The sequence below is a fragment of the Bombina bombina genome, chromosome 5, assembly GCF_027579735.1.
Source record: "Bombina bombina isolate aBomBom1 chromosome 5, aBomBom1.pri, whole genome shotgun sequence".
Classification (NCBI taxonomy): domain Eukaryota; kingdom Metazoa; phylum Chordata; class Amphibia; order Anura; family Bombinatoridae; genus Bombina; species Bombina bombina.
Genome location: NC_069503.1, coordinates 405,919,563 through 405,944,434, shown reverse-complemented (window position 1 = coordinate 405,944,434; position 24,872 = coordinate 405,919,563). Strand labels below are relative to the sequence as shown.

At 39.3% G+C, this 24,872-nt stretch overlaps 1 protein-coding gene across 6 annotated transcripts in view; it reads left to right on the top strand.

Moving 5' to 3' along the window:
- The window catches only part of SLC4A7 (solute carrier family 4 member 7), a 558,274-nt gene that overhangs the window by 447,753 nt on the left and 85,649 nt on the right, over positions 1 to 24,872 (top strand). For 4 of the 6 annotated variants that reach the window (XM_053714241.1, XM_053714242.1, XM_053714239.1 and 1 more), the window contains exons 7-11: positions 4,162 to 4,482; positions 13,070 to 13,191; positions 15,506 to 15,663; positions 16,443 to 16,530; positions 17,662 to 17,808. In XM_053714241.1, coding sequence (XP_053570216.1) covers positions 4,162 to 4,482; positions 13,070 to 13,191; positions 15,506 to 15,663; positions 16,443 to 16,530; positions 17,662 to 17,808 — 836 coding nt within the window. The remainder of the gene's footprint in view (positions 1 to 4,161; positions 4,483 to 13,069; positions 13,192 to 15,505; positions 15,664 to 16,442; positions 16,531 to 17,661; positions 17,809 to 24,872) is intronic. The other 2 variants (XM_053714243.1, XM_053714244.1) reach the window with 1 other exon arrangement.

The following is a 24,872-nucleotide window of genomic DNA, read 5'->3' as shown; positions in this document are numbered from 1 at the left end:
ATGATATTCTAGACAGGATTAAAGCTCTTAAGTTGGCTAATTCCTTTATTTCTGACGCCGTTTTTCATTTAACCAAGCTAACGGCTAAGAATTCAGGTCTTGCCATTTTGGCGCGTAGGGAGCTATGGCTTAAGTCCTGGTCAGCAGACGTTACTTCAAAGTCTAAGCTTCTTAACATCCCCTTCAAGGGACAGACCCTATTCAGGCCTGGTCTGAAGGAGATCATTTCGGATATTACTAGAGGAAAAGGTCACGCCCTTCCTCAGGATAGGTCCAATAAGTTAAGGACCAAACAGAATAATTTTCGTTCCTTTCGAAACTTCAAGAGTGGCGCAGCTTCAGTTTCCTCTAATGCAAAACAAGAGGGACATTTCGCCCAGTCCAAACCAGTCTGGAGACCGAACCAGGCTTGGAACAAGGGGAAGCAGGCCAAGAAACCTGCGGCTGCCTCTAAGACAGCATGAAGGAGTAGCCCCTGATCCGGGACCGGATATAGTCGGGGGCAGACTTTCTCTCTTCGCCCAGGCTTGGGCAAGAGATGTCCAGGATCCCTGGGCACTAGAGATTGTTTCACAGGGATATCTTCTGGAATTCAAAGGTTCATCTCCAAAGGGGAGATTTCATCTCTCACAACTATCTGTAAACCAGATAAAGAGAGAGGCATTCTTACGTTGCGTTCAAGACTCCTATGGGAGTGATCCACCCAGTTCCAAGAGAGGAACAGGGGCTGGGTTTCTATTCCAACCTGTTTATAGTTCCCAAAAAAGAAGGAACTTTCAGACCTATCTTGGATCTCAAGATCCTAAACAAATTTCTCAGGGTCCCATCCTTCAAGATGGAGACAATCCGAACCATCCTCCCTATGATCCAGGAGGGTCAATATATGACTACCGTGGACTTAAAGGATGCTTATCGCCACATTCCGATTCACAGAGATCATCATCAGTTCCTCAGGTTCGCCTTCCTAGACAGGCATAACCAGTTTGTGGCTCTTCCCTTCGGGTTAGCCACGGCACCAAGAATCTTTACAAAGGTTCTAGGGTCCCTTCTGGCGGTTCTAAGGCTGCGGGGCATAGCGGTAGCCCCTTACCTAGACGACATTCTGATTCAGGCGTCGACTTTTCAAATCATCAAGTCCCATACGGACATTGTTCTGGCCTTTCTGAGGTCTCACGGGTGGAAGGTGAACATAGAAAAAAGTTCTCTCTCTCCTCTCACAAGAGTTTCCTTCCTAGGAACTCTGATTGATTCAGTAGAAATTAAAATTTTTCCGACAGAAGTCAGGATATCAAAGCTTCTAACTTCCTGCCGTGCTCTTCATTCCATTTCTCGGCCGTCAGTGGCTCAGTGTATGGAAATGATCGGCCTAATGGTAGCGGCAATGGACATAGTTCCGTTTGCCCGCCTACATCTCAGACCACTGCAACTTTGCATGCTCAACCAGTGGAATGGGGACTACACAGATTTGTCTCCTCTGTTAAATCTGGATCAAGAGACCAGGGATTCTCTTCTCTGGTGGTTATCTCGGGTCCATCTGTCCAGGGGAATGAGTTTCCGCAGGCCAGCGTGGACTATAGTGACGACAGATGCCAGCCTTCTGGGCTGGGGCGCAGTCTGGAACTCCCTGAAGGCTCAGGGTTCGTGGACTCAGGAGGAAGCCCTCCTTCCGATAAACATTCTGGAACTAAGAGCGATATTCAATGCTCTTCAGGCTTGGCCTCAACTAGCTGCGGCTAAGTTCATCAGATTTCAGTCGGACAATATCACAACTGTAGCCTATATCAACCATCAGGGGGGGAACAAGGAGTCCCCTGGCAATGATGGAGGTTTCCAAGATAATTCTATGGGCAGAGGTTCACTCTTGCCATCTCTCAGCTATCCATATCCCAGGAGTAGAGAACTGATAGATGCAGTGCCCTGGTCCTTCAGCCTGGCTTATGTGTTTCCACCGTTTCCTCTCCTCCCTCGTCTAATTGCCAAGATCAAGCAGGAGAGAGAGTCGGTGATTTTGATAGCGCCTGCGTGGCCACGCAGGACTTGGTATGCGGATCTGGTGGACATGTCATCCTCTCCACCATGGACTCTGCCGCTGAGGCAGGACCTTCTACTCCAAGGTCAATTCAAACATCCAAATCTAATTTCTCTGCGTCTGACTGCTTGGAGCTTGAACGCTTGATTTTATCAAAACGTGGTTTCTCTGAGTCGGTCTTTGATACCTTGATTCAGGCTCGAAAGCCTGTCACCAGGAAAATCTATCATAAGATATGGTGTAAATATCTTCATTGGTGTGAATCCAAGGGTTACTCGTGGAGTAAGGTCAGGATTCCTAGGATACTATCTTTTCTCCAAGAAGGATTGGAAAAGGGATTATCGGCTAGTTCCTTAAAGGGACAGATTTCTGCTCTGTCTATTCTTTTGCACAAGCGCCTGGCTGATGTTCCAGGCGTTCAGGCGTTTTGTCAGGCTTTGGTTAGAATCAGGCCTGTGTTTAAACCTGTTGCTCTGCCATGGAGTTTAAATTTAGTTCTTAAAGTTCTTCAAGGGGTTCCGTTTGAACCCTTGCATTCCATAGATATCAAGCTTTTATCTTGGAAAGTTCTGTTTTTAGTAGCTATCTCTTTGGCTCGAAGAGTTTCAGAGTTATCTGCCTTGCAGTGTGATTCCCCTTATCTGATCTTCCATGCAGATAAGGTAGTTTTGCGTACCAAACCTGGGTTTCTTCCTAAGGTAGTATCTAATAGGAATATCAATCAGGAAATTGTTGTTCCGTCTGTGTCCTAATCCTTCTTCAAATAAGGAACGTCTGTTACACAATCTTGACTTGGTTCGGGCTTTAAAGTTTTATTTGCAAGCTACTAAGGATTTTCGTCAAACATTTGCATTGTTTGTTGTCTACTCTGGAAAGAGGAGAGGCCAAAAGGCTTCGGCAACTTCTCTTTCTTTTTGGCTGAGAAGCATAATCCGTTTAGCTTATGAGACTGCTGGCCAGCAGCCTCCTCAAAGAATTACAGCTCATTCTACTAGAGCGGTAGCTTCCACATGGGCTTTTAAACATGAGGCCTCTGTTGAACAGATTTGTAAGGCGGCGACTTGGTCTTTTCTTCATACTTTTTCTAAATTATACAAATTTGATACTTTTGCTTCCTCGGAGGCTATTTTTGGGAGAAAGGTCTTACAGGCATTTATGCCTTCCATTTAAGTGCCTGCCTTGTCCCTCCCTTCATCCGTGTCCTAAAGCTTTGGTATTGGTATCCCACAAGTAATGGATAAACCCGTGGACTGGATACACCACAAGAGAAAGAAATTTATCAGGTAAGCATAAATTTAGTTTTTTTGGGTTTTGTTCTCTTATAAGTGAGAAAATGGCAATAACATTTTCAGCAAGAATCTCATTATTGAGCCACTGATTTCTTTTATATAATTATAATTTACAAAAGGAACCCACTTTTAAAAGTTGGTAACCAGATCATTCATAATATTATAGGTTTGTTATAATATTATCGGTCTATTATACTAAGGACATTTGATCGTATGTATGATATAATTATATGGCACTGCCTTCACTGCATAAACTGTCGGTTTTCATAATGCGTTACACAGATTAAACTGTTTTACCTTAAATTATACAAACTTAGATTCTGTAAATGGCAGACGTTTTTAAACAATATTTGATATTAATAATGAATTGCTGCAGCATGCACTTCCATGTTTATGCACCAGTATGCTATTGATCTGTGTATAGAGAACAATTCCAAGCGAGGAGAGTGAAGTATAATCAATGTGCTTTTGTTTACATAAGAACTTTGAATATCTTAATTTAGTGATTATAATCTATTAGAAACATTTCATGGTTATTATAAAGCTTTGGACAGTTCAGATTTGAAACCCATGATGAACAGTCCTAAGACAGTTCCTCTGGTCAGGCATTCTGTAACCAATCAAATTGATCACAAAATTATGATTAGTAAGTTATGCCCTGCGTTCCTTTTCACATTAGTAACCATATACTGTACATTATGCAATGTTTCTTTTCCTGCCTGTATTTGATTGTAGTCTAATGCCTGGCATTGATAGGAATGTGACAATACCTATACAGTATCTGATTGTCTTGTAATTAGAACAAAGTATTTTTTTTCTTCTTCATTTCTTGTTTTACTTCAGGGGAAGGCCTTTCTGCCTCCCGTAACTCTTTGCGAGCTGAATCTCGCCTATCTGTCCTCCTCAATTACCTTCTTCCTCCTTCGAGGGCTGGGACCCCATCAGGTTCTAGGCGTACAACTCCAGTTCCTTCTCCCCAAAACACACCACCTTCTAGCCCTAGCCTCAAACGCCTGAAATCTACAAACTCCCAGCAGAGTGAACCTTTGGTCCAAAGGCTTCAATCATGTGCCGTTGATGATATCCCTACTGTAATTATTCATCCACCAGAGGAAGATGCAGAAAATTTGGATTGGAAGAAAGAAGACAGTGCTATAGATGCAGGCAACTATTGCTCCCCTCCTTGTGTGGTGCACCTTGCATCTTTAAATCACTTACACTGGAATGCTTTTGAGCACATTGCTTAAGCATAAGTAATTAGCATCATTTGTATATAACTTAGACTGTTGCTTTAGTATGCATGCATTTTCCGTTTGCTGTGCAATCATCCAGCAGTAGTACCCTTCCTCAAAGCATTCCAACGCTGCTGCCATATATATATAAATATATACTCATTATGCCATCTTACTGAAAGTGCCTACACATCTGCTACAAGCTTTTTAGACAATTAAGATCATTATGTTTGCAGTATTTAACAAGCTGCTTTTGTCCTAGAACAAGTAATATCCTAATACAAGATTTTAAATTAGGTGGCCCCCTTTTTTTATCATTTTGCCATTAAAGGGACACTGAACCCACATTTCTTTCTTTCATGATTCAGACAGAGCATGGTATTTTAAGCAACTTTCTAATTTGTTCCTATTATCAATTTTTTTTGTTCTCTTGCTATCTTTATTTTAAGCAGGAATGTAAATCTTAGCAGCCAGCCCATTTTAGGTTCAGCACCATGGATAGCGCTTGCTTATTGGAGGATTACATTTACCCACCAATATGCAAGCATAACTTAGGTTCTCAACCAGAAATGGGCCGTCTCCTATGCATATTCATGCTTTTTAAATAAAGATAGCAAGAGATCGAAGAATAAATGATAATAGGAGTAAATTAGAAAGTTGCTTAAAATTGCATGCTCTATCTGAATCATGAAAATGTTGGGTTTAGTGTCCCTTTAAAAGTTCCATAATGCTGCCATCTTAAAGATACATTGTTCTCAAAATGTTCTATAATCCATATGAAGGAGCATCATTTAAATAAAGATACTAGCATCAGTTGTGTCATACCTACTAATGCTCATTGGCTCATAGGTAATTTGTGTAAATATTCAATGAGGAAGTACCTGTCGACCAATGAACAATAGTTACCTATTAACCAGTGAGTATTAATAGGTAGTGCTTAATAGCTAATGAGTATTAATAAGCAGCACTGAACTGATACAGCACTTAGTGTCAATTTAAATTTAAAAAGCTTTTACATCACACTTTTTTCATGTAAAAATAAATAAATATATATATATATATATATATATATATCAAAATATATTTAGATGCTACTGTTTCATATTGATTGGAGGCATTTTTTTAGTACAATGTCTCTTTAATGCTTGGTCATATTTTTAATTCTATGAAAAATCTGTAAATTTATTTGCTGATGTAAACATGCAGAATTACACCATTTATTATAAAATTGACCCACTACTACTATTTATTAGTCTACTTAGATAGTGCTTATATGCTGAGTTGGAAAACATCAAATCTACACTAAACCAATATTTCCCATTTAAATAAACTGTTCTGTGACAAGAACATTCTAATAAATTAAAAATGTCTCAGTTTTCTCCAGAAAACCACAATAGAGGAAAAAAGTTAGAAAGCACAGGTTTTGCTTTGGTGCAATGAAAGCATAGACACCTTCTGTTTTCCACAAAGCTAATTTTTAACATAAAATAATATTTTGTAACTTTTGAATTTATTCAGAATTTGAGATAAAATTTGTAAAGGCACCAGTATACACAATGCATGAGTTTGGCGTGTTCTGCCTGTTGTGCTAACCTTATTTAGGTTTACATAAATGTTTAGCTCTTACATTTTGGATTTATTATTTTTTTTAATTATTCAGTGTTTTTCTTAAGTATTAGTTCCAGCATGATCTTGATTTTTTTCATCTATATATTTACAGATTTTCTTCTTAAAACAGGGAGAGTCCACAGCTGCATTTATTACTTTTGGGAAATACAGAACCTGACCACCAGGAGGAGGCAAATACACCCCAGCCAAAGGCTTAAATACCTCAACCATTTCCCTCATTCTTCATTTCAGTCATTCTTTGCCTTTCGTCACAGGAGGTTGGCAGAGAAGTGTTAGAAGAGATTGGAATAGTCTTTTATGGAGGGTAGTACTCTTCGAGATGGAACTGGGGTTTTAAGTAGTCCTGTCAGCCTCTCAGTGAGAGCTTGGATGAAAGTTGGAGTCCGGAAATGCAGGAAGAGTCTTTCTGCGAAACCATCCCGACTCATATCAACAGCTCCATAAGCAATCAGCGTTGACAAGTTTCGCTGCCTGCTTTCTTCAAGTCCATGTCAGAAGCGACGCTGCTATCTGTCACACTTGAAGGACCGTGTTACTGTTCCACGGCATAGATTCCGGTAAGATTTTTTCGTTTCACTGTGGGAATATAATGTAATGAAAGAACAGGGTCTCAGTGGGACTCCTTTATCTTTTAATGGAATCTAGGGTTAATATCTCCTGAGGGGGGTTATTGAACAGTGGGGACTTTAATCATATTTGTTATGTGATTCTGTCTGTTTATGTGTAGTGATTTTGGGGCTCATGGCTTTACGGAACGTACAGGTTTTTCGAGCTACGCAGTTTCTTGATAGGACTGGCGCGCTTTTTCTTGGCCTGTGAGTTGCACCTCGTGTCCGGGCGTGGTCACGTTTTCATTCTCCATTTCCGTATTTTTGACCAAGTGTCGGTGGAGAGGGTTTGTTCTCTACTTGTCTGGGTCATAGGATGTGGTGAGTGCCTCAGCCATTGGGGTTGTGAGGTCCGGTCAAGTTATGGAGGATTCAGATTTTTCTGAGGAAGATTTCTCGGATTCAGATTCTGTTTCCTGCTTAGATTGTATGGTGGCCCGGGTAATCCAGCCCAATCAATTACGTTAGGTATGCTGTAATAGAGTGCAATTTTCTTCCTCTGGGGAGAGATTAGAGACCGCTGAGCCGTCCACCTCTGAGGATTCGATTGTCCCAAATACCGTTACCCCTTCTCCGGAAGGAGGTTTATTTCCACCAGAGGATGCGGCTCGGTTGCGCATGGCCATATTCATGGCGTTGGCGCATTTACAGCTTCCTAAGGGCCAGCAAAGAGCTTATCCATGTCCTCTTAACCTGGGGGCGCCAGGTGAGCCAGGTTTTTCCTCTGAAGTAGCAGTTCCCTCGGAGGCTTCAGGGGTATTACCGTCAGGGTCCGGGCCTTCAAATGCCCCGTTGGAGATGGATTATGCCTTTAGAGTCAGACTGATGCGACTGCGTGTACTGTTGAGGCAGGTATTGGAGGCTTTGGAGGATTTCAGTCTTTATTTGCCTCCGGATCCTCAGTCTTCTGATTCTGATGGCGAACAGCGCTAGACGAGTGGATGGATCCTACTCCTGATTGTCTTTTGTCTGTGTATCTAGTCCCAGTTCTGAGCTCTTAAAGGAATCAGGTCTCTGACAGGCTGGCCCTGTTAGTTTCTATCCTCTTGGCATTCACCTGTGGGTGCTGCCTATTTTCTTTTGATCCGGTCAGGATGTGTTTCTTTTGTTTCTGGAGCTCAAGAATCTTGTAGACTGTTCCTTATGGGAAACTTTTTTTCTTTTCTGGGATTTTGATACTAGCGATTTTATGGTCGCGATGGTTGTTACTTCCGGCGGAAGTATAACATTTTTTTATTTTAAGACACACTTTAAGTCTCAGAGCTTATTTGTCTGTCGTGTGTCTGTTTAGTCTAGCCCTGCTAGGGTTTAGAACTTTGTTAGCCTTTGAACAGTTCGGTTGTACCCTGGTCAGCAGGCTGGCCCTGGTTGGGTACTAGTTCACTCTGTTCTTTTGCGGTTATATCAGTCATTTTGTATCCTTGACAACAGGCTGGTCCTGTTTGGGTACTAAGTTTGCTTACCTCTTGTTGCGAGGTTGTTTTTCTTGTTTCTACAAGTTATAGGAGGCCCTCCTATCCTAGATATCAGTCTGGTCCTACGTTATTCATCTTGGTGGGGCGTCCGATGTTGGTCGTTCTCGATACTAAGTGTTTTGTCCCTGCATAGCTTACGTGGTTTGCTGTGTTTACAAATTCTGCTATGGCAGTATATTTGTAGTTCCTGAGGTCCTTTGGACAAGAGCTAGATTCCTCCCTTCCAAAGGGGGGGGGGGGAATCAGATGTCTGCATGGAGATCTTCGGTACCTGTTGTAGGGGCGATTTTTCCCTTCTATTGGTACTCCTTGTGGACTGAATTGTCCAATTTTCAGATCTCCTTCGCCAGTGTTTCTCTCTTCGTTTTGAGAATTGCTGTACTTCTTCCCCTTACCTTTTGGGGTAGGATTTTCGTTCATCTGGTTATCTTAGATGCCTTTTGGGGCTGAGTGGACAGCCACTGGGATACATCATGAGAGATCAGAGTTCAAGACCCCTTGGGGCTATGGCATGCATCCACTTTTGTGCATATTTTATTTCCACGTAACTTTGTGGTTCCACAAGGTTTTTGGTTTTGATCCGGCACCCGGTTTTTGGTTTTGATCCGGCACCCGGTTTTTGAGGGGCCGGTTGTTTAACCTAGTCCTTGTCTTTGATTTGGTTTGTTGGTCAATCTGTTTTCCAGATTTTAATAGTCTTGGATCTGTCCGGCATTCAGTAGTATGCTTGTTTTCCCGGTCCTAGGGAAATCTCCTTGCTCCTACTGGCGCGCTTCTTTTTCTCTCTTCTGGAGAGATGGAGGAAGTTTTCCATGGGAATTTCTTTACTGAAATATTCCTGGGCTTCTTTGTTTTCCTTCGATTTGGCAGGACCTGGTTCTCTGAGCCTTTCCAGTTGGCTCATCCTGAGGTAGTTTTCCTCATCTGACTCTAGGAGTTCAGTGGGTCAAGAGTTCCTCTTGTCTGCAGTTTTCCCTCCCTTTGGGTTTCTGAGGGGTAATGATAGGTATCCTAGATCCTGAGATAGTCTTTCTGGTTGTTGGTGCCTCTTTCCTGCTTCCTTTCCTTGGGAACTCATGGCTGGAGCTTTGTTTTCTGATCTCCGGGCTTTGTTGATGCTGGTATTTTTTAATCTCTCTTGTCCCTTGAGACATTGACAGTCGCTTCTGTGATAGGACTGTTCGATCGGAGTATGGGTCTGGAATTCTGACTGCTCTGTTTGGGCATCAACCACGTATCATGCCTCCTGAAGGCTCCTTACTTGGGTTGGGAGGTTTGGTTCGGGAACTTTCCCTTAGCGGGTAGTTGGTTCCTTTTTCTTGGTCAGGGTGTTTTTTTTCTGCCCTACGGGTGTTCAGTTCAGTTTCTCTGTGCTAGTTAGCTGTCTATGGTAAGGTAGTTTTGTTATACCTTTTGTTTTAAGACTTCGGCTCTGGTTAAGGCTTTACATTAGTTCGTTTTTGGTTCCATGTAGGAGGTGGTCTGGAGTTTTCCTTTTCTTTGCTCTCCTCCGTCGGTAGAGTATTCTCTACAGGACTTTGTCCTCTTGCAGCCTGGTAGCCGCTCTTTTTCGAGTTATGCTAGGGGTTTCTCTCTCTGTTTTGTCCTTGAATCTTCAGGGATTGTTTCTGGAGGTTCTTTCAGACCTTCTTATCTGATTCTTCCCTTCTTTCGTTAGGGAGAATGTGGTGTGGGAGTTTGTTTGTTGTTTCCCTTGCCATTGTTCGTGGAAAGGTTTTTCGTTTGTGTGCTTCTATAGAGTGGGACTTTTGTCTACTCAGAGGCTTTTGTGCTCAGTGGAGTCCAGAATTTAGAGTGATCTCTAATTGGGATCCTTATGGTTCTAATTGATGGGCAGTTACCTTGTCCTCTTTCCATAATTTGTTCTTCTTGCTTCTGTTGAAGTAGTTTTTTTATCAGGAGTCCGGGTTGTGTCAGGCTGTGGTGCCATCAGAATGGGCCGGCTTTTTGTTCCCGCCCGTTTGCATTCAGTGTCCTCTTTAAGCTTGGGTATTGATTTTCCAAACGTAATGAATGCAGCTGTGAACTCTCCCCATTTTAAGAAGAAAATCTTAAATTATGCTTACCTGATAATTTTCTTTTTTTCTGTACGGGGAGAGTCCACAGCTTTCCGCACGTTTTTTTCTGTGGGCTGCCTTAAAATATTTTTCGTTCTTCTGGCACCTTTTTTCTTTCACCCTGATATTTCTCCTACTGTTCCTTGTTCCCTTGGCAGAATGACTGGGGGATGAGGGAATTGAGGGAGGTGTTTAAAGGGACACTAAACCCAAATTTTTTGTTTCATGGTTCAGATAGAGCATGCAATTTTAAGCAACTTTCTAATTGACTTCTACTATAAATTTCTCACTGTTCTCTTGGTATCTTTATTTAAAAAGCATGAATGTGATGCATAGGACCCGGCCCATTTTTGGGTGAGAACCTGGGTTATGCTTGCTTATTGGTGGGTAAATGTAAGCCTTCAATAAGCGAGCGCTATTCATGGTGCTGAACCTAAAATGGGTTTGCTGCTAAGATTAACATTCCTGCTTTTAAAATAAAGATAGCAAGAGAACGAAGAAAATTTGATAATAGGAGTAAATTAGAAAGTTGCTTAAAAGTTCATGCTCTATCTGAATTATGAAAGAAAAAAAATGGGTTCAGTGTCCCTTTAAGCCTTTGGCTGGGGTGTCTTTGCCTCCTCCTGGTGGCCAGGTTCTGTATTTCCCAAAAGTAATGAATGCAGCTGTGGACTCTCCCCGTACAGAAGAAAAGAAAATTATCAGGTAAGCATAATTTAAGATATTTTATCTATATCTGTTTTCAATTAAGAAAATGTATCTGTTAAAAAAAAAAAAGAGAGAGATTTTGGAAAATAATAATAAATTTAATTTTAGCAAGAGGTATTTACTAAAGTTGTTGCAAAAGAAGAGTTTTCACCGAAGACAACAAAATAATGTTGGTGCAGTTTGCCATGCTTGTCTCTAAATTAGGTTCAGAATGTTAGTCAAGAAGGAGAAAACAAATGACAGAAGAAAGCCTATTCTTACTACTGTAATGTGAGGCCCATGGAATGCGTTAACCAACCCATGGGGTACCTTGATAACAATGCCAAACCGTGCCAATGTGCTTGTGGATAGCACCTTGTTGTTTTGTTACTGGCAATTTATGTTTACTTATTCTAGGCTTTCTGTTTGTTAGATGATTTATTAAAAGCTTTGCGTAGTCACTGGACATCTAGATTAGGTGTCAGTAATGGAAACATAATTGGATATAACATATATCATTGGATATAACAACTATTTGAACGATAAAACTTTAATCAAAATGTTATGGACGAACAATATAGATAATCTATTCCAGAAAGTTATGTCATGACATTTTTTAATTGAAACATACTTACTAAATTAATTGAGCACCAAGAATGTGTATTTTGTGGCTACTGTAAGGCAGTAGCAGTTTCAATAAAAATAAGGTACATTTGGCAGATGGTTTATGGATACATAATTTGTGATATTCATAAAGTCCACAACAACAAAAAAATAGTTTTAATGCATCAGTTAGGGGTGGAGGTTTGTCTCGCCCTTCAGAATTAAAAGCTGTTTTTCAAAATTCACCTTGTGAAATCATTTTTGGCCTAGATGGAAAAAGTGTGACTTTTAAAGGAATATAAAGGTGCATATTTTTATTTGGGTATTTGACCCAGCATCTTTTAAACAGCTAATACACTGCTTAAATGTGTTAAAATGTTACCTTTCTTAAAATGGCATGAAAGTCAGAATTAAACTTAATTCACTAAGAGTATGAAATTACAAACAAAAAAACTTTCCAATTTATTTCTATTATCACATTTACTTTGTTCTCTTGGTATCCATCATTGAAGAGCAAACTTAGGTTTGCTTAAAGGGACAGTATACACTCATTTTCACATAACTGCATGTAATAGACACTACTATAAAGAATAAGATGCACAGATACTGATATAAAAATCCACTATAAAACTGTTTAAAAACTTACTTAGAAGCACTCAGTTTAGCTATGTTGAAAAGGCAGCTGGAAAGCCCACTGCAAGTGGGATGTAAGACACTCCCCCCTCCCCCTTGTTTTGCATATGAAAAGACCCTTTACACAAGCATGAGCAAGCTGGAGAAGGTAACTGACGGTATTCACATAAAACTTTGGGGCTTGGTTAGGAGTCTGAAAATCAGAGCAATGTTATTTAAAAATAAGCAATATTATACATTTAAAAAAACAAACAAACTTTATGGGCTATATAAATAGATCATCTACAAAACATTTATGCAAAGAAAAAATGAGTGTATAATGTCCCTTTAAGAACATGTAGGAGCACTATATGATGCTTATGACACATTCATGCTTCCAAGCCTACTTAGGTATTCTTAAACTTACATGCTTTTTTCTGAATCATGAAAGTTTAATTGTGGCCCACTCCACTCTGAGAACAATTAAGAAGTCTCTTACCTTGTATGTGATTTGAATAGATCATGCAGGGCCAAAAGTGAACTCACACTGTGAATAAGCCTATCAGGTAATTTGTTGTAGTCTGATTAGCTGCAAGGACTTTTTTTTTAGAGAGACTTATTTGTAGAGAATTAAATGAAACAATAATATTGTTAGGATATTAAAATATTACACATTTTCTCATTGCCTCTGATTGATTAATAAATCACATTAATTTCTTTATTGGCACCTTTGCATTTAGATGTCTATCATTGATATTGCTATGCATCTCGCATCACTGGCCATCTATCTACTCCATACGTTTCTGACTACTTTTTATTGTTCTTAGGGCTTCTAGCTTCTCCGCAATCAGCATCAGGAAATTTGGAGCTTGGCAGAGCAGCAGAACTGAAACGTAATGGAACAGGAACAGGAGGAAGCCATGAAAATAGTACAGTTGACTTTAGTAGGGTAAGAAATGCATGTAGAAGAGTTAATATCCGTCTGTGATCTTATTTCAATGTATGACCATTCCCTTGCAGCTTAACATTGTATAACTGTATTGTTAAAAACTTAATAAGCTAAGCTGTGATGCACACTTGTAGTCATGTGTAGGAAGGAAAAATAATAATAATTATATATATATATATATATATATATATATATATATATATATATATATATATATATATATGTATTCTGAATAGTTTACAGTTCCACTAGGGTTCCATAGTACTGAACAGCTTTACTAAAAAATCAAAACGGAGAATATAAATCTAAGATAAGGTGTTCGTTTTGATACTTGCCAGTTTTCTTTTTGTTTTGGTTTTTTCCCCCCAGAATTTACAACACCAATCCTAAAAAAGTTGGGACAGTATGGAAAATACAAAAAAACCCCCAAAAAAACAAAGAGTCATTTGTAAAATTCAATTCACCCTGTACTATATTGAAAACACATTATTTGATGTTTTACTTAGTGAATTTAATGTATTTTTGAAAATATACACATTTCAAATCTGATGACTGCAACAACTTCCAAAAAAATTGAGACAGGGGCAATATAGGACTAATTGGACGTGAGAAGTTGAAATAAGAAGGTGATGTGAAACAGGTGAGGCAATCGTGTAATAATAGTATATAGGGAGCAGCCAAAAAAGGCCTAGTACTTCAAGAACAAGGATGGGTCGACGCTCGCCATTCTGCCAACAGATGCATCAGTGAATAATCCAACACTTTTAGAACAACATTCCCATTCCCCAAAGACAAATCAGTAGGATTTGGGCTATTTCATCTTCTACAGTGCACAATATAATTAAAAGATTCAATGAATCCGGTCAAATCTTGGTGCGTAAAGGGCAAAGCCGAAAACCACTTTTGAATGCTCATGATTCCCGAACCCTCAGGGGTAACTGTCTCAAAAACTGTTTTGAGTCTGTAATAGATATCCTGACATAGGCTCTGGAATACTTTGGTAAACCTTTGTCAGTCAACCCCATTTGCCGCTGCATTCACAGTTGCAAGTTAAGGCTTTACTATGCAAAGCAGAAGCCATACATCAACACTGTCCAGAAGCGCCTCCGACTTCTCTGGGTTCGGTCTCATCTGAGATGTACAGTAGCACAGTGGAATTGTGTTTTGTGGTCTGGCAATTCAACATTTCAAATAATTTTTGGAAAAAAAAACAGCCATTGTGTTCTCTGGGCCAAAGAGGAATAGGACGATCCAAGCATCAGGTCCAGAAGCCAGCATCTCTCAATGTAGTACAGAGTTCATTTAATTTTCAAATGACTCTCTTTGCTTGTTTTTTGCATTTTCCATACTTTCCCAACTTTTTCGTAATTTAGGTTGTAATTTGCAACTTATCCATTGGGACTGTTTTTTGTTTTGTTTTTTTCTTTTTAAAGTTGAATGTGCATAATCTTTTTTTTATTTATTTTTTTGTTTGTTTTCATGCAATATTTGTGTGGTGCTTGGATGTAGCTAGAGAGGAAAGTGTATTTTTTTTACTGTTCTCCACTGCACCTATATGACAGCGTTAATATTTCTGCTTGGCCCCTTATCTCCTTACGGGCAGGACACTGCCTCCTGGCACTGTAGTTGTGGAGCACTTGTAATGGGACGCAAGAGGTCGGCTGTAAGTTGCTGTGGGTAGCTGTGTCAATGGTGTTTAGTTTCTAATTCTGCTCATCACTTATATGTATATGTTGTTGAACACTCATTTGTGTTGTAGCTCAAATGTTTTACTTTGTTATTATACACAATTGGCCAAGTAAATACTTTATACGTTTGCAGTTCTCCACTGTGTTATATTTGTTGTATAAACCTGTCTTGTGAAAGTTTTAGTCTATAACTGGACATTGTGTATAATTTCAGAAGTTCTTTTTACACTTTAATTTTCAATACACTTGTTGAGAGTATTTTCCATGTTATTGGGGATATGTCTGTCATTGTAATGTTGTTTGATTCCATACAGATGTCATTTCTTTAATTGATCGAGCAAATTTATAGTGAGATGAGTTGTAGCTAGCACTTTGATTCTTTAACAAGCGTTATAATGCCAAACTAATTTATATAGATTTATATATTTTAAATTGTGTCTGTAGAATAAATAAAGTACAGTCATTCCATTGACAGACATAACGCACAAAAATAGTCCTCATTTCAATTTCATGTGAAGTGTTGTTTTCCAATGGTAGAATTCGTTTGAAAAGTTAGAACATGATCTCTTCTTTATTATACAATACCTGTTGGTTAAAAAAAAAATGTGGTGGATTTTTGTTCCTAGGTGGATATGAACTTCATGAGGAAAATTCCAACTGGGGCTGAGGCATCAAATGTGCTAGTTGGAGAAGTTGATTTTCTCGATCGGCCCATTATTGCTTTTATAAGATTGTCCCCAGCTGTACTTATCTCTGGACTGACGGAAGTTCCGATCCCTACACGGTAATGGAATGTATTGTCAAGTCGATGCTTTGTAGACTGCCATTTATAAATACAATTCTAAGCCTCAATATATATTTCATATTTGTATTAGTTCAATGACATTGTAACGGTGCTTGATGATTACAAAGACCCGAAACCCAACATTTTTCTTTCATGATTCAGATAGAGCATGCAATTTTAAACATCTTTCTAATTTACTTCTATTATCAAATATTTTCTTTGTTTTCCTGGTATCTTTTGTTGAAAAGCTGGGACATATGCTAAGGAGCAAGCACGTGACTGGAACACTATATGGCAGCAGTTTTGCAAGACTTATCCATTTGCAGGAGCTTGGCAACACTATTTTCTACCACGTAGTGCTCAAGACACCTCCCCAGGTATCTTTTCAACAAAGAGTACCATAGGAGCTAAGCAAATTTGATAACAGAAGAAAGTTAAAAACTTTATAAAAATTGTATGTTCTGTCTAAATAAAAAAGGAATTTTTTGGGGTTTCATATCCCTTTAAACAGTTTATAGGATAATAGACTTATCATTTGTTTTCCTTATGTGATTTGTTCACCAACTAAATGAATTAAATGTTGCAACAGCATAATTTAAAAACAAAACTCATTTGTATTAACATTTTTCTCTGTAGTACAGAGAGCCGGTAATCACAATTCACAGTAAAACAAATTTTACAGTGGCGATTTTTCTAAATGAACAACAATTTCAAAATGTGTGTAATTCTTTTTGCTGTTTACTTGTCATTCAATGTAATTCACTCATTTATTGTTACAGCTTTTTGTTTCTGTTATTGGGTCCAAATGGAAAAGCAGCTCAGTACCATGAAATTGGAAGATCAATCGCTACATTAATGACTGATGAGGTTTGTTTCTAATAATGAAGTGCAAGGGACAGTCAATGCTTATTAAATAATTGTTAAAGTTTTCCAGTAAAATAATAATTTTTGAGAAAACAAATACTATTCTATGCAGTTTATACTTAGGTAATATTGTTGTAATTTACTTTGGTCACTGTTTTCAACTTTTTTAACTTCTGACTTTGTTTTGCTTTGAGACACTACTAATTTAATAAATTATTTTGTAATGCATACCTACATTTGTGAGCACAAAGATATACATGGACTTAGGAACACAAGGCAGAACAGTATTACAAAAAACTTAAATTCCCCTATGCATAGAATGTGATACCAAACAATAAGAAATATATATATATATATATATATATATATATATATATATATATATATATATATATATATATATATATATATATATATATTCTGTATATATATATATATAGTTTTACAAACATTGATGCAGACACAGCTGCTGTTTATTACTCAAGATATGTGGTGAATTCTTCTGAGCCTACCTAGACATGCTGTCATGGAAACAAGCTATGATTTAACAAAGGATAAAAAGAGAATAAGTAAATATGATAAACATAAAATAGAAATAAAAAAAAAAAAAAAGTACATTCTATTTTAAGTTAACTGTTACTGTCTGTTGTTATGAAATATGTCCTGTTTTTTCATGGAAATATATTATCATTAACCCCTTAAGTCATCTGCACGATGTTTTAAGTAAGGATCAGGATCATGTGTCATCATCCAGTGGGTGGCACTTTTGGAGCTAATAATGAGCAACCATCAAATTGAGAATGTAACCATTCTCCTCCTACTAGACTGTGATGTTAAAGAGACACAGAGCACTAAAAAATGCTAGACATAATGATGTTTTCAAAGAAACTATTCTGAGAATAATAGGTAGTTTTGTTTTTTTATATTTATATTAGTGGTTTAAATATTGACGAAATAATTGTAATGTTTATATATATATATATATATATATATATATGTGTGTGTGTGTGTGCTGTAACTGTTATCCTATGTTAAAAGCTTGTTTGTCTTATCTATATTTATCTATAGTTAACTTTGTTGTCAGCCTAAATTGAAAATTTAACTTATCCATCCCACCCCCTTTTTTTTTTTAAGATTTTCCATGATGTCGCCTATAAGGCAAAAGACCGAAATGATCTTCTTGCAGGAATAGATGAATTTTTAGACCAAGTGACGGTCCTTCCTCCAGGAGAGTGGGATCCAACAATACGCATTGAGCCACCCAAAAATGTTCCCTCCCAGGTCAGATCATTTATTTATTTGCAGTGTGTATATATATATATATATATGTAGGTAGCCCTCAGTTTACGCCAGAGTTAGGTTCCAGGAGGAATGGTTGTAAATTGATACCGTTTTTGAATTGAAACCCAGTTTATAATGTAAGAACAGAGTTAGGTTCCAGGAGGAATGGTTGTAAATTGATACCGTTTTTGAATTGAAACCCAGTTTATAATGTAAGTCAATGGGAAGTGAGGGAGTTAGGTTCCAGGCCCCTCTCTAAATTGACATAAGTAACACCTAATACATTATTTTTAAAGCTTTGAAATTAAGACTTTAAATGCTAAACAGCATTATAAACCTAATAATATAGATTGTATCATCATCAAACTAAGTTTAATGAACAAAAATATTTGCTAACAGCACCTAATTAAATAATCACACAACAGACTGCTTAATCATCAAACTAAGTTTATTGAACAAAAACGTTTTTTTTGTTGCATTTTTCTGCAATCAGTTCTCTGCATTGTTAGCATGTTAGATAATATTGGGTCTGCACCTATTCTATGCATTTCAATCTGCAGTGATTAATAGGCAGTTAGGCACTCTCACCTCAAGCTGCTGGACAGGAAGATGATAGGGAAGTGGCTGCTCGATAGCTAATGTCTGTTCTGTGTACACAGATCAATTTCAGACCTGTTAAGTTGCATAACTTTGCTGCAAAACAAGAGGACAGCTCCACCTACTGGCTTTTTTAATTAGTGCATTGCTTTCCAAAGCTTTTCAATAGCAGTCACATGATGACTGAAAAAAAAGGTTGTTATTCTGAAACGGCGTAAATATATATATATATATATATATACAGGTGGCCCTCGTTTTGCAACGGTTCAATTTACACCGTTTCAGAATAACAACCTTTTTTTCCAGTCATGTGACTGCTATTGAAAAGCATTGAGAAGCAGTGCATTTATTAAAATAGCCAGTAGGTGGAGCTGTCCGCTTGTGTTGCAGCAAAGCCAAGCAAGCTGAAATTAATCAGTTTAACCAGACCTGAGCTATCGAGCAGATTTCAAAGGAACAAGATCTTCCTGTCTATCAAATCAGTCCAGATTGGAATGCATAGAAAGAACTGTTTGCAGAAAAATGCAAGTGAAGTCTGTGTTGTGTGATTATTGTATTAGGTTTATAATGCTGTTTAGCAAATGTTTTTGTTAATTTAACTTAGTTTAATTATATATTCTGTGTTGTGTGATTATTTTATTAGGTTTATAATGCTGTTTAGCATTTAAAGTCTTCATTTCAAAGCTTTAAAAATAATGTATTAGGTGTTACTTATGACAATTTTGAGAGGTGCCTGGAACCTATCTCCCTCACTTCCCATTGACTTACATTATAAACTGGGTTTCAATTTACAACGGTTTCGATTTACAACCATACCTTCTGGAACCTAACCCTGGCGTAAACTGAGGCTACCTGTGTGTATGTATATATATATATATATATATATATATATATATATATATATATATATATATATATATATATATATATATATACTGTCTCTGTCTCTCTCTTTCTCTCTCTCTCATTAAAACCTTTGACTTAATCTTTTGAGAAACACAACCTAACTCGGGTATGCAATGGTAAGTATAATTTTTATGATTTGTTCCTGATGAAGTCCATAATTCATTACTGTTGGACAATCAGCACCTGTCCACCAGGAGGAGAAACAGATACCCTACACCGATATATTTAATATCCCTCCTACTCCTTGACTTTCCCAGTATTTCTTTGTTTTGTCCAGGAACAGGGGAAGATAGAGGTGCTCAGGATTTTATTTATGTATTTATGGGGTGTTTATCCTATTTTGCCCTCATAAGGTAAAACTTGGAAAATAAGGACTTGGGAGAGTACTTGGCTGTGCAATGTAAATTTGCTTGCGGGAATCTTGGTCACAAGCCTGCCACAGGAGTCACTGGGACAGTTCTTTTAGCCGCCTTCTGTTCGGCCATGAAGATGTATTCCCTTAGTATATCCTCTACTGTCAGTAACAGTACAGGATAGGCTCTCTGATGTATCCTCAGGACACACATCTGAGTAAGGACAGTGGAGTGGGCATTCATCTGAGAAAGTACTTTCATGCCTCGTACAGCCCACAGGTTACCAGTAGGTACATTATTTAATTGAACCAAGCTGCATTGTTTTTTACATAAATATTAGCCTAGCTTTTATTATATGATTTTCTAAATCAGTGTTTCTTCATTCTATTTTTCATCTGCCTTACTTTGGGGAAAGTTATGTGCACTAAACTGGATATCTTTTTGAATTGCTGTGAGCATGCATGCATGCAGACATCACAGTCTCCAGCAGTAGCAAAGACACACTTCACTGTCAGTATTATCGGGCAGCGGCAGGATATTACTGAAAACTATTCTTCCTTAATATATTAATTATTATTTTCTATTTTTATGCAAAATTGCATAATTCAAATGTGTAAAAGAAAAAATATAAATGTAAAAATATACCTTATATATATATAACCAATGCTTATAAGAAAAATGTTTTTCTTTTTTAAGACACAATGATGCCACGGATCATCTTATTACTACTGGGATATTCACCTCTTGGTCAGCAGGAGGAGGCAAAGAGCACCACAGCAGAGCTGTTAAATAGCTCCTCCCTTCCCTCCCACTCCAGTCATTCTCTTTGCCTACGTTAGTGATAGGAAGAGGTAAAGTGAGGTGTTAGTTTTAGATTCTTCAAGATTGTGCTGCTTTGTTCTAGGGTGTAGCCGTAGTCCATATCAGTCTCTTCAGTAGGGCTTTGGTGGCTTTAGATCAATGGGAACTTGTGGGACATAATTCTCACTATGCCTCCCATGTATTGCTGCTCTGTATGCCTTAGTCTGAGGTAAAAACTTTACTCAGCATGCCTTTTTTCCACAGGTCGAAGAGAGGGAGAGGACCTCTTAAGCCTGTGAGCTGTCAGGCAGAAGTTAAGGTAAGTGCTACTTTTTTATTTCTGGGGGGACCCAGGAAAGAGCTAGCACACCATTTTTTATACTCAGAATAAAGTGTTATAATAAAGTGGACACTTATTATGGGACACAAATGACTCTCCTGGTTAGGAGAGATAAGGGACAGCGTTAGGTGCATACTGGGGCTGGGGACCTTTTTTGCTGGTGGTTGTTCACTTATAACAGGTCTTTTTAAAAAACACAAAGACGTTAAAACTTTCATTTTGTTGTACACGACCACGATGGGTGGAGCTTCCGACTTGCGCCATTTCACACTGCGCATCAGTCTGGAAGTTAGGCAGTAAAGAGGACATTTCCTGAGAGGCGGTGTAGAAACGCATGGTCTGTGAAATTGAGCATGCGTTTCGGTTAGGGAGACTTTTCTGTGATGCTACAGCGCACCAGACCATGTGGTGTTTGCGCTATTTCAACTCTCTAGCTCCGTTATTGCTGGGCAGGTAGGAGCACCTCAGCACAGCTTAAGAGGTGCAGAGGTGTTTTTGTGATGTTTCTAAGATAATTTATGACTAATAATTATCTTTTAAAACGGCCCAGTAAAATAGTTGTCTCTTTGAATTTAAAGAGACAGTAACTTTTTTTGACATATTTTTTTTATTGCATAAAAAGACCAATTGTGAACAAATATGGACCAAGGGGCCTTTCAGGATGTTTCTTGCTCCTTGTGTCTGGAAGCTAATGTGGAACCACCAATCCCTTTCTGTCCCACATGTATTCAGAGGACTTTAAGTTTTAAGGATCATATTTTTTCTGAGCAAAATTTTTCTAAGGCTGATGTTGCCCCAGGGTCTTCTGACGGGGGTCAAGTTTTGCCGCAGCTTTCTCCCCAAACGTCCCAAAGTGTACCGTCCGCACAAGCAGTGCCCTGCACCTCTGCTCTAGCGCCCGCTGGAGTTACTTTAAAAGACATAGCCTCTCTCATGTCTTCTACAATTTCTGATGCGTTGTCTGCTTTCCCAATGCTATAAGGCAAATGTAAGAGGAAAGCCAAACATGCAGAAATTGAGGTTTCTGATGCAATGGTAGCAATCACGGAACTACCCTCCCAAGGACCTGAGGAGGAGGGTATTGAGGTTCCATCTGAAGGCGAAATTTCAGACTCAGAAAGTTCATTGCTTCTGAGGGACTCGAAGGTTATAACTTTTAGGTTTAAACTAGAACACCTCTGCCTGTTAATCACGGAGGTTACCTTCAGACCAATTTTAGACCTAAAGAGTCTAAACAATTTTCTCAGGATTCCTTCCTTCAAGATGGAAACTATTCATTCCATTCTTCCTTTAATCCAGGAGGGTCAATTCATGACAACTGTGGATTTAAAGGACGCGTACCTACATGTCCCTATTCACAGGGACCATCACAAGTTCCTAGACAAACACTTCCAATTCGTGGCTCTTCCTTTCGGCCTGGCCACGGCTCCGAGAATTTTCACAAAGGTTCTGGGGTCTCTGTTGGTGGTCCTTCGGTCAAGGGGCATTGGGGTGGCGTTATCTGGACGATATTCTAGTCCAGGCACCATCTTTTCAGCAAGCAAGCTCCCACACCGACATAGTGTTATCTTTCCTGAGAGCTCACGAGTGGAAGGTAAATTTGGGAAAGAGTTCCCTAGTTCCAGACACAGACACAAGAGTCACTTTCTTGGGAACCATAATAGACTCCTTGTCCATGAAGATTTTTCTGACAGATGTCAGGAAATCAAAGATTATCGATACTTGTCTAGTCCTTCAGTCCATTCCTCGGCCGTCAGTGGCTCAGTGTATGGAATTAATCGGGCTGATGGTGGCGGCAATGGACATCATCCCGTTTGTTCGTTTCCATCTCAGACCTCTGCAGTTAAACATGCTCAGGCAATGGAACGGAGATTATGCAGACTTGTCTCCTCGAATAACTCTGGAGCAGGAGACAAGGGACTCTCTCCAATGGTGGTTGTCTCTGGATCATCTCTCCCAGGGAACCTGCTTTCGCAGACAGTCTTGAGTGATTGTGACAACAGACGCCAGCCTTTTGGGGTGGGGAGCAGTATGGGGCTCCCTAAAGGCTCAGGGTGTTTGAACTCATTCAGAGTCTGTTCTTCCTATAAACATTCTAGAATTGAGAGCAATATTCAATGCTCTCCTGGCCTGGCCCCAGCTAGCCTCACTACGGTTTATCAGGTTCCAGTCGGACAACATAACTTCAGTGACTTACATCAATCATCAGGGAGGAACGAGGAGTTCCTTAGCGATGACAGAGGTAACCAAAATAATCCAGTGGGCGGAGACCCACTCTTGTTGTCTATTGGCGATCCACATCCCAAGGGTGGACAACTGGGAGGCGGATTTTCTGAGCAGGCAGACCTTTCATACAGGGGAGTGGTAACTCCATCGGAAGTGTTCTCCACTCTGATTCTCAAGTGGGGTCAGCCGGAATTGAATCTCATGGCATCCCGTCAGAATGCCAAGTTACCAAGATACGGGTCGAGGTCCAGGGACCCCCAGGCGGAACTGATAGATGCTCTGGGACCTTCAGTCTAGCATACCTATTTCCTCAGTTTGCTCTTCTTCCTCGGGTAATTGCTCGAATCAAGCAGGAAAGGGCTTCGGTGATCCTCATAGCACCGGCCTGGCCTCGCAGGATTTGGTATGCGGATCTGATGGAGATGGCATCTCTGCCTCCTTGGAGACTCCTATGGAGGAAGGACCTTCTGATTCAGGGGACCTTCCTTCACCCAAATTCTAGTTTCTGTGAAGCTGACTGCTTGGAGATTGAACGCTTAATTTTATCCAAGCGAGGTTTTTCTGATTCGGTCATAGAGATCATGGTTCAGGCTCGTAAGCCTGTAACTAGAAGGATTTACCATAAGATTTGGCATAAATATCTCTATTGGTGCGAATCCAAGGGCTACTCATGGAGTAGAGTTCGGATTCCTAGAGTTTTGTCTTTTCTCCAAGAAGGTTTGCAGAAGGGTTTATCGACGAGCTCCCTAAAGGGTCAGATATCGGCCTTGTCTATTTTGTTACACAAACGTCTGGCGGATGTCCCAGATGTACAATCTTTTTGTCAGGCCTTGGTCAGGATCAGGCCTGGGTTTAAACCAGTTACTCCTCCATGGAGTCTTAATTTAGTTCTTCATGGGGCTCCGTTTGAGCCTATGCATTGCTTAGATATTAAGCTGTTAACTTGTAAAGTTTTATTCCTGGTTGCTATTTCTTCTGCTCAGAGAGTGTCAGAGCTCTCGGCATTGCAGTATAAATCTCCTTATCTTATTTTCCATTCAGATAAGGTAGTTTTACGTACTAAACTAGGATTTCTTCCTAAGGTTGTTTCTGATCCGAATATTAAGCAAGAGATTGTGGTTTCTTCCTTGTGTCCTAATACTTATTCTCAGAAGGAAAGACTTCTGCACAATTTGGACGTAGTCCGTGCTTTAAAGTTTTACTTACAGGCGACTAAGGACTTTCGTCAGTGTTCTTCCTTGTTTGTGATTTTCTCAGGAAAACTTAAGGGGCAGAAAGCTACAGCTACTTCTCTTTCTTTTGGGCTGAAGAGTATCATACGTTATGCATATGAGACTGCTGGACAGCTGCCTCCAGAGAGAGTTACGGCTCATTCCACGAGGGCTGTTGCTTCCTCATGGGCGTTCAAAAACGAAACTTTTGTGGAACAGATTTGCAAGGCTGCGACTTGGTCCTCTCTTTACACTTTTTCAAAGTTCTACAAATTTGACACTTTTGCCTCGGCTGAGGCCGCTTTTGGGAGAAAGGTTCTTCAAGCAGTGGTGCCTTCCGTTTAGGTTCCCTGTCTTGTCCCTCCCATATCATCTGTGTACTCTAGCTTGGGTATTGAATCCCAGTAGTAATTAAGATGATCCGTGGACTCATCTTGTCTTAAAAAAGAAAAGAAAATGTATGCTTACCTGATAAATTTGTTTCTTTTTAGACACAATGAGTCCATGGCCCACCCTGGTCTTTTAGACAGGTTGTGGGTTGTTGTAAACTTCAGACACCTCTGCACCTTGGCTTTTCCTTTCTCTTCCTAACTTCGGTCAAATGACTGGAGTGGGAGGGAAGGGAGGAGC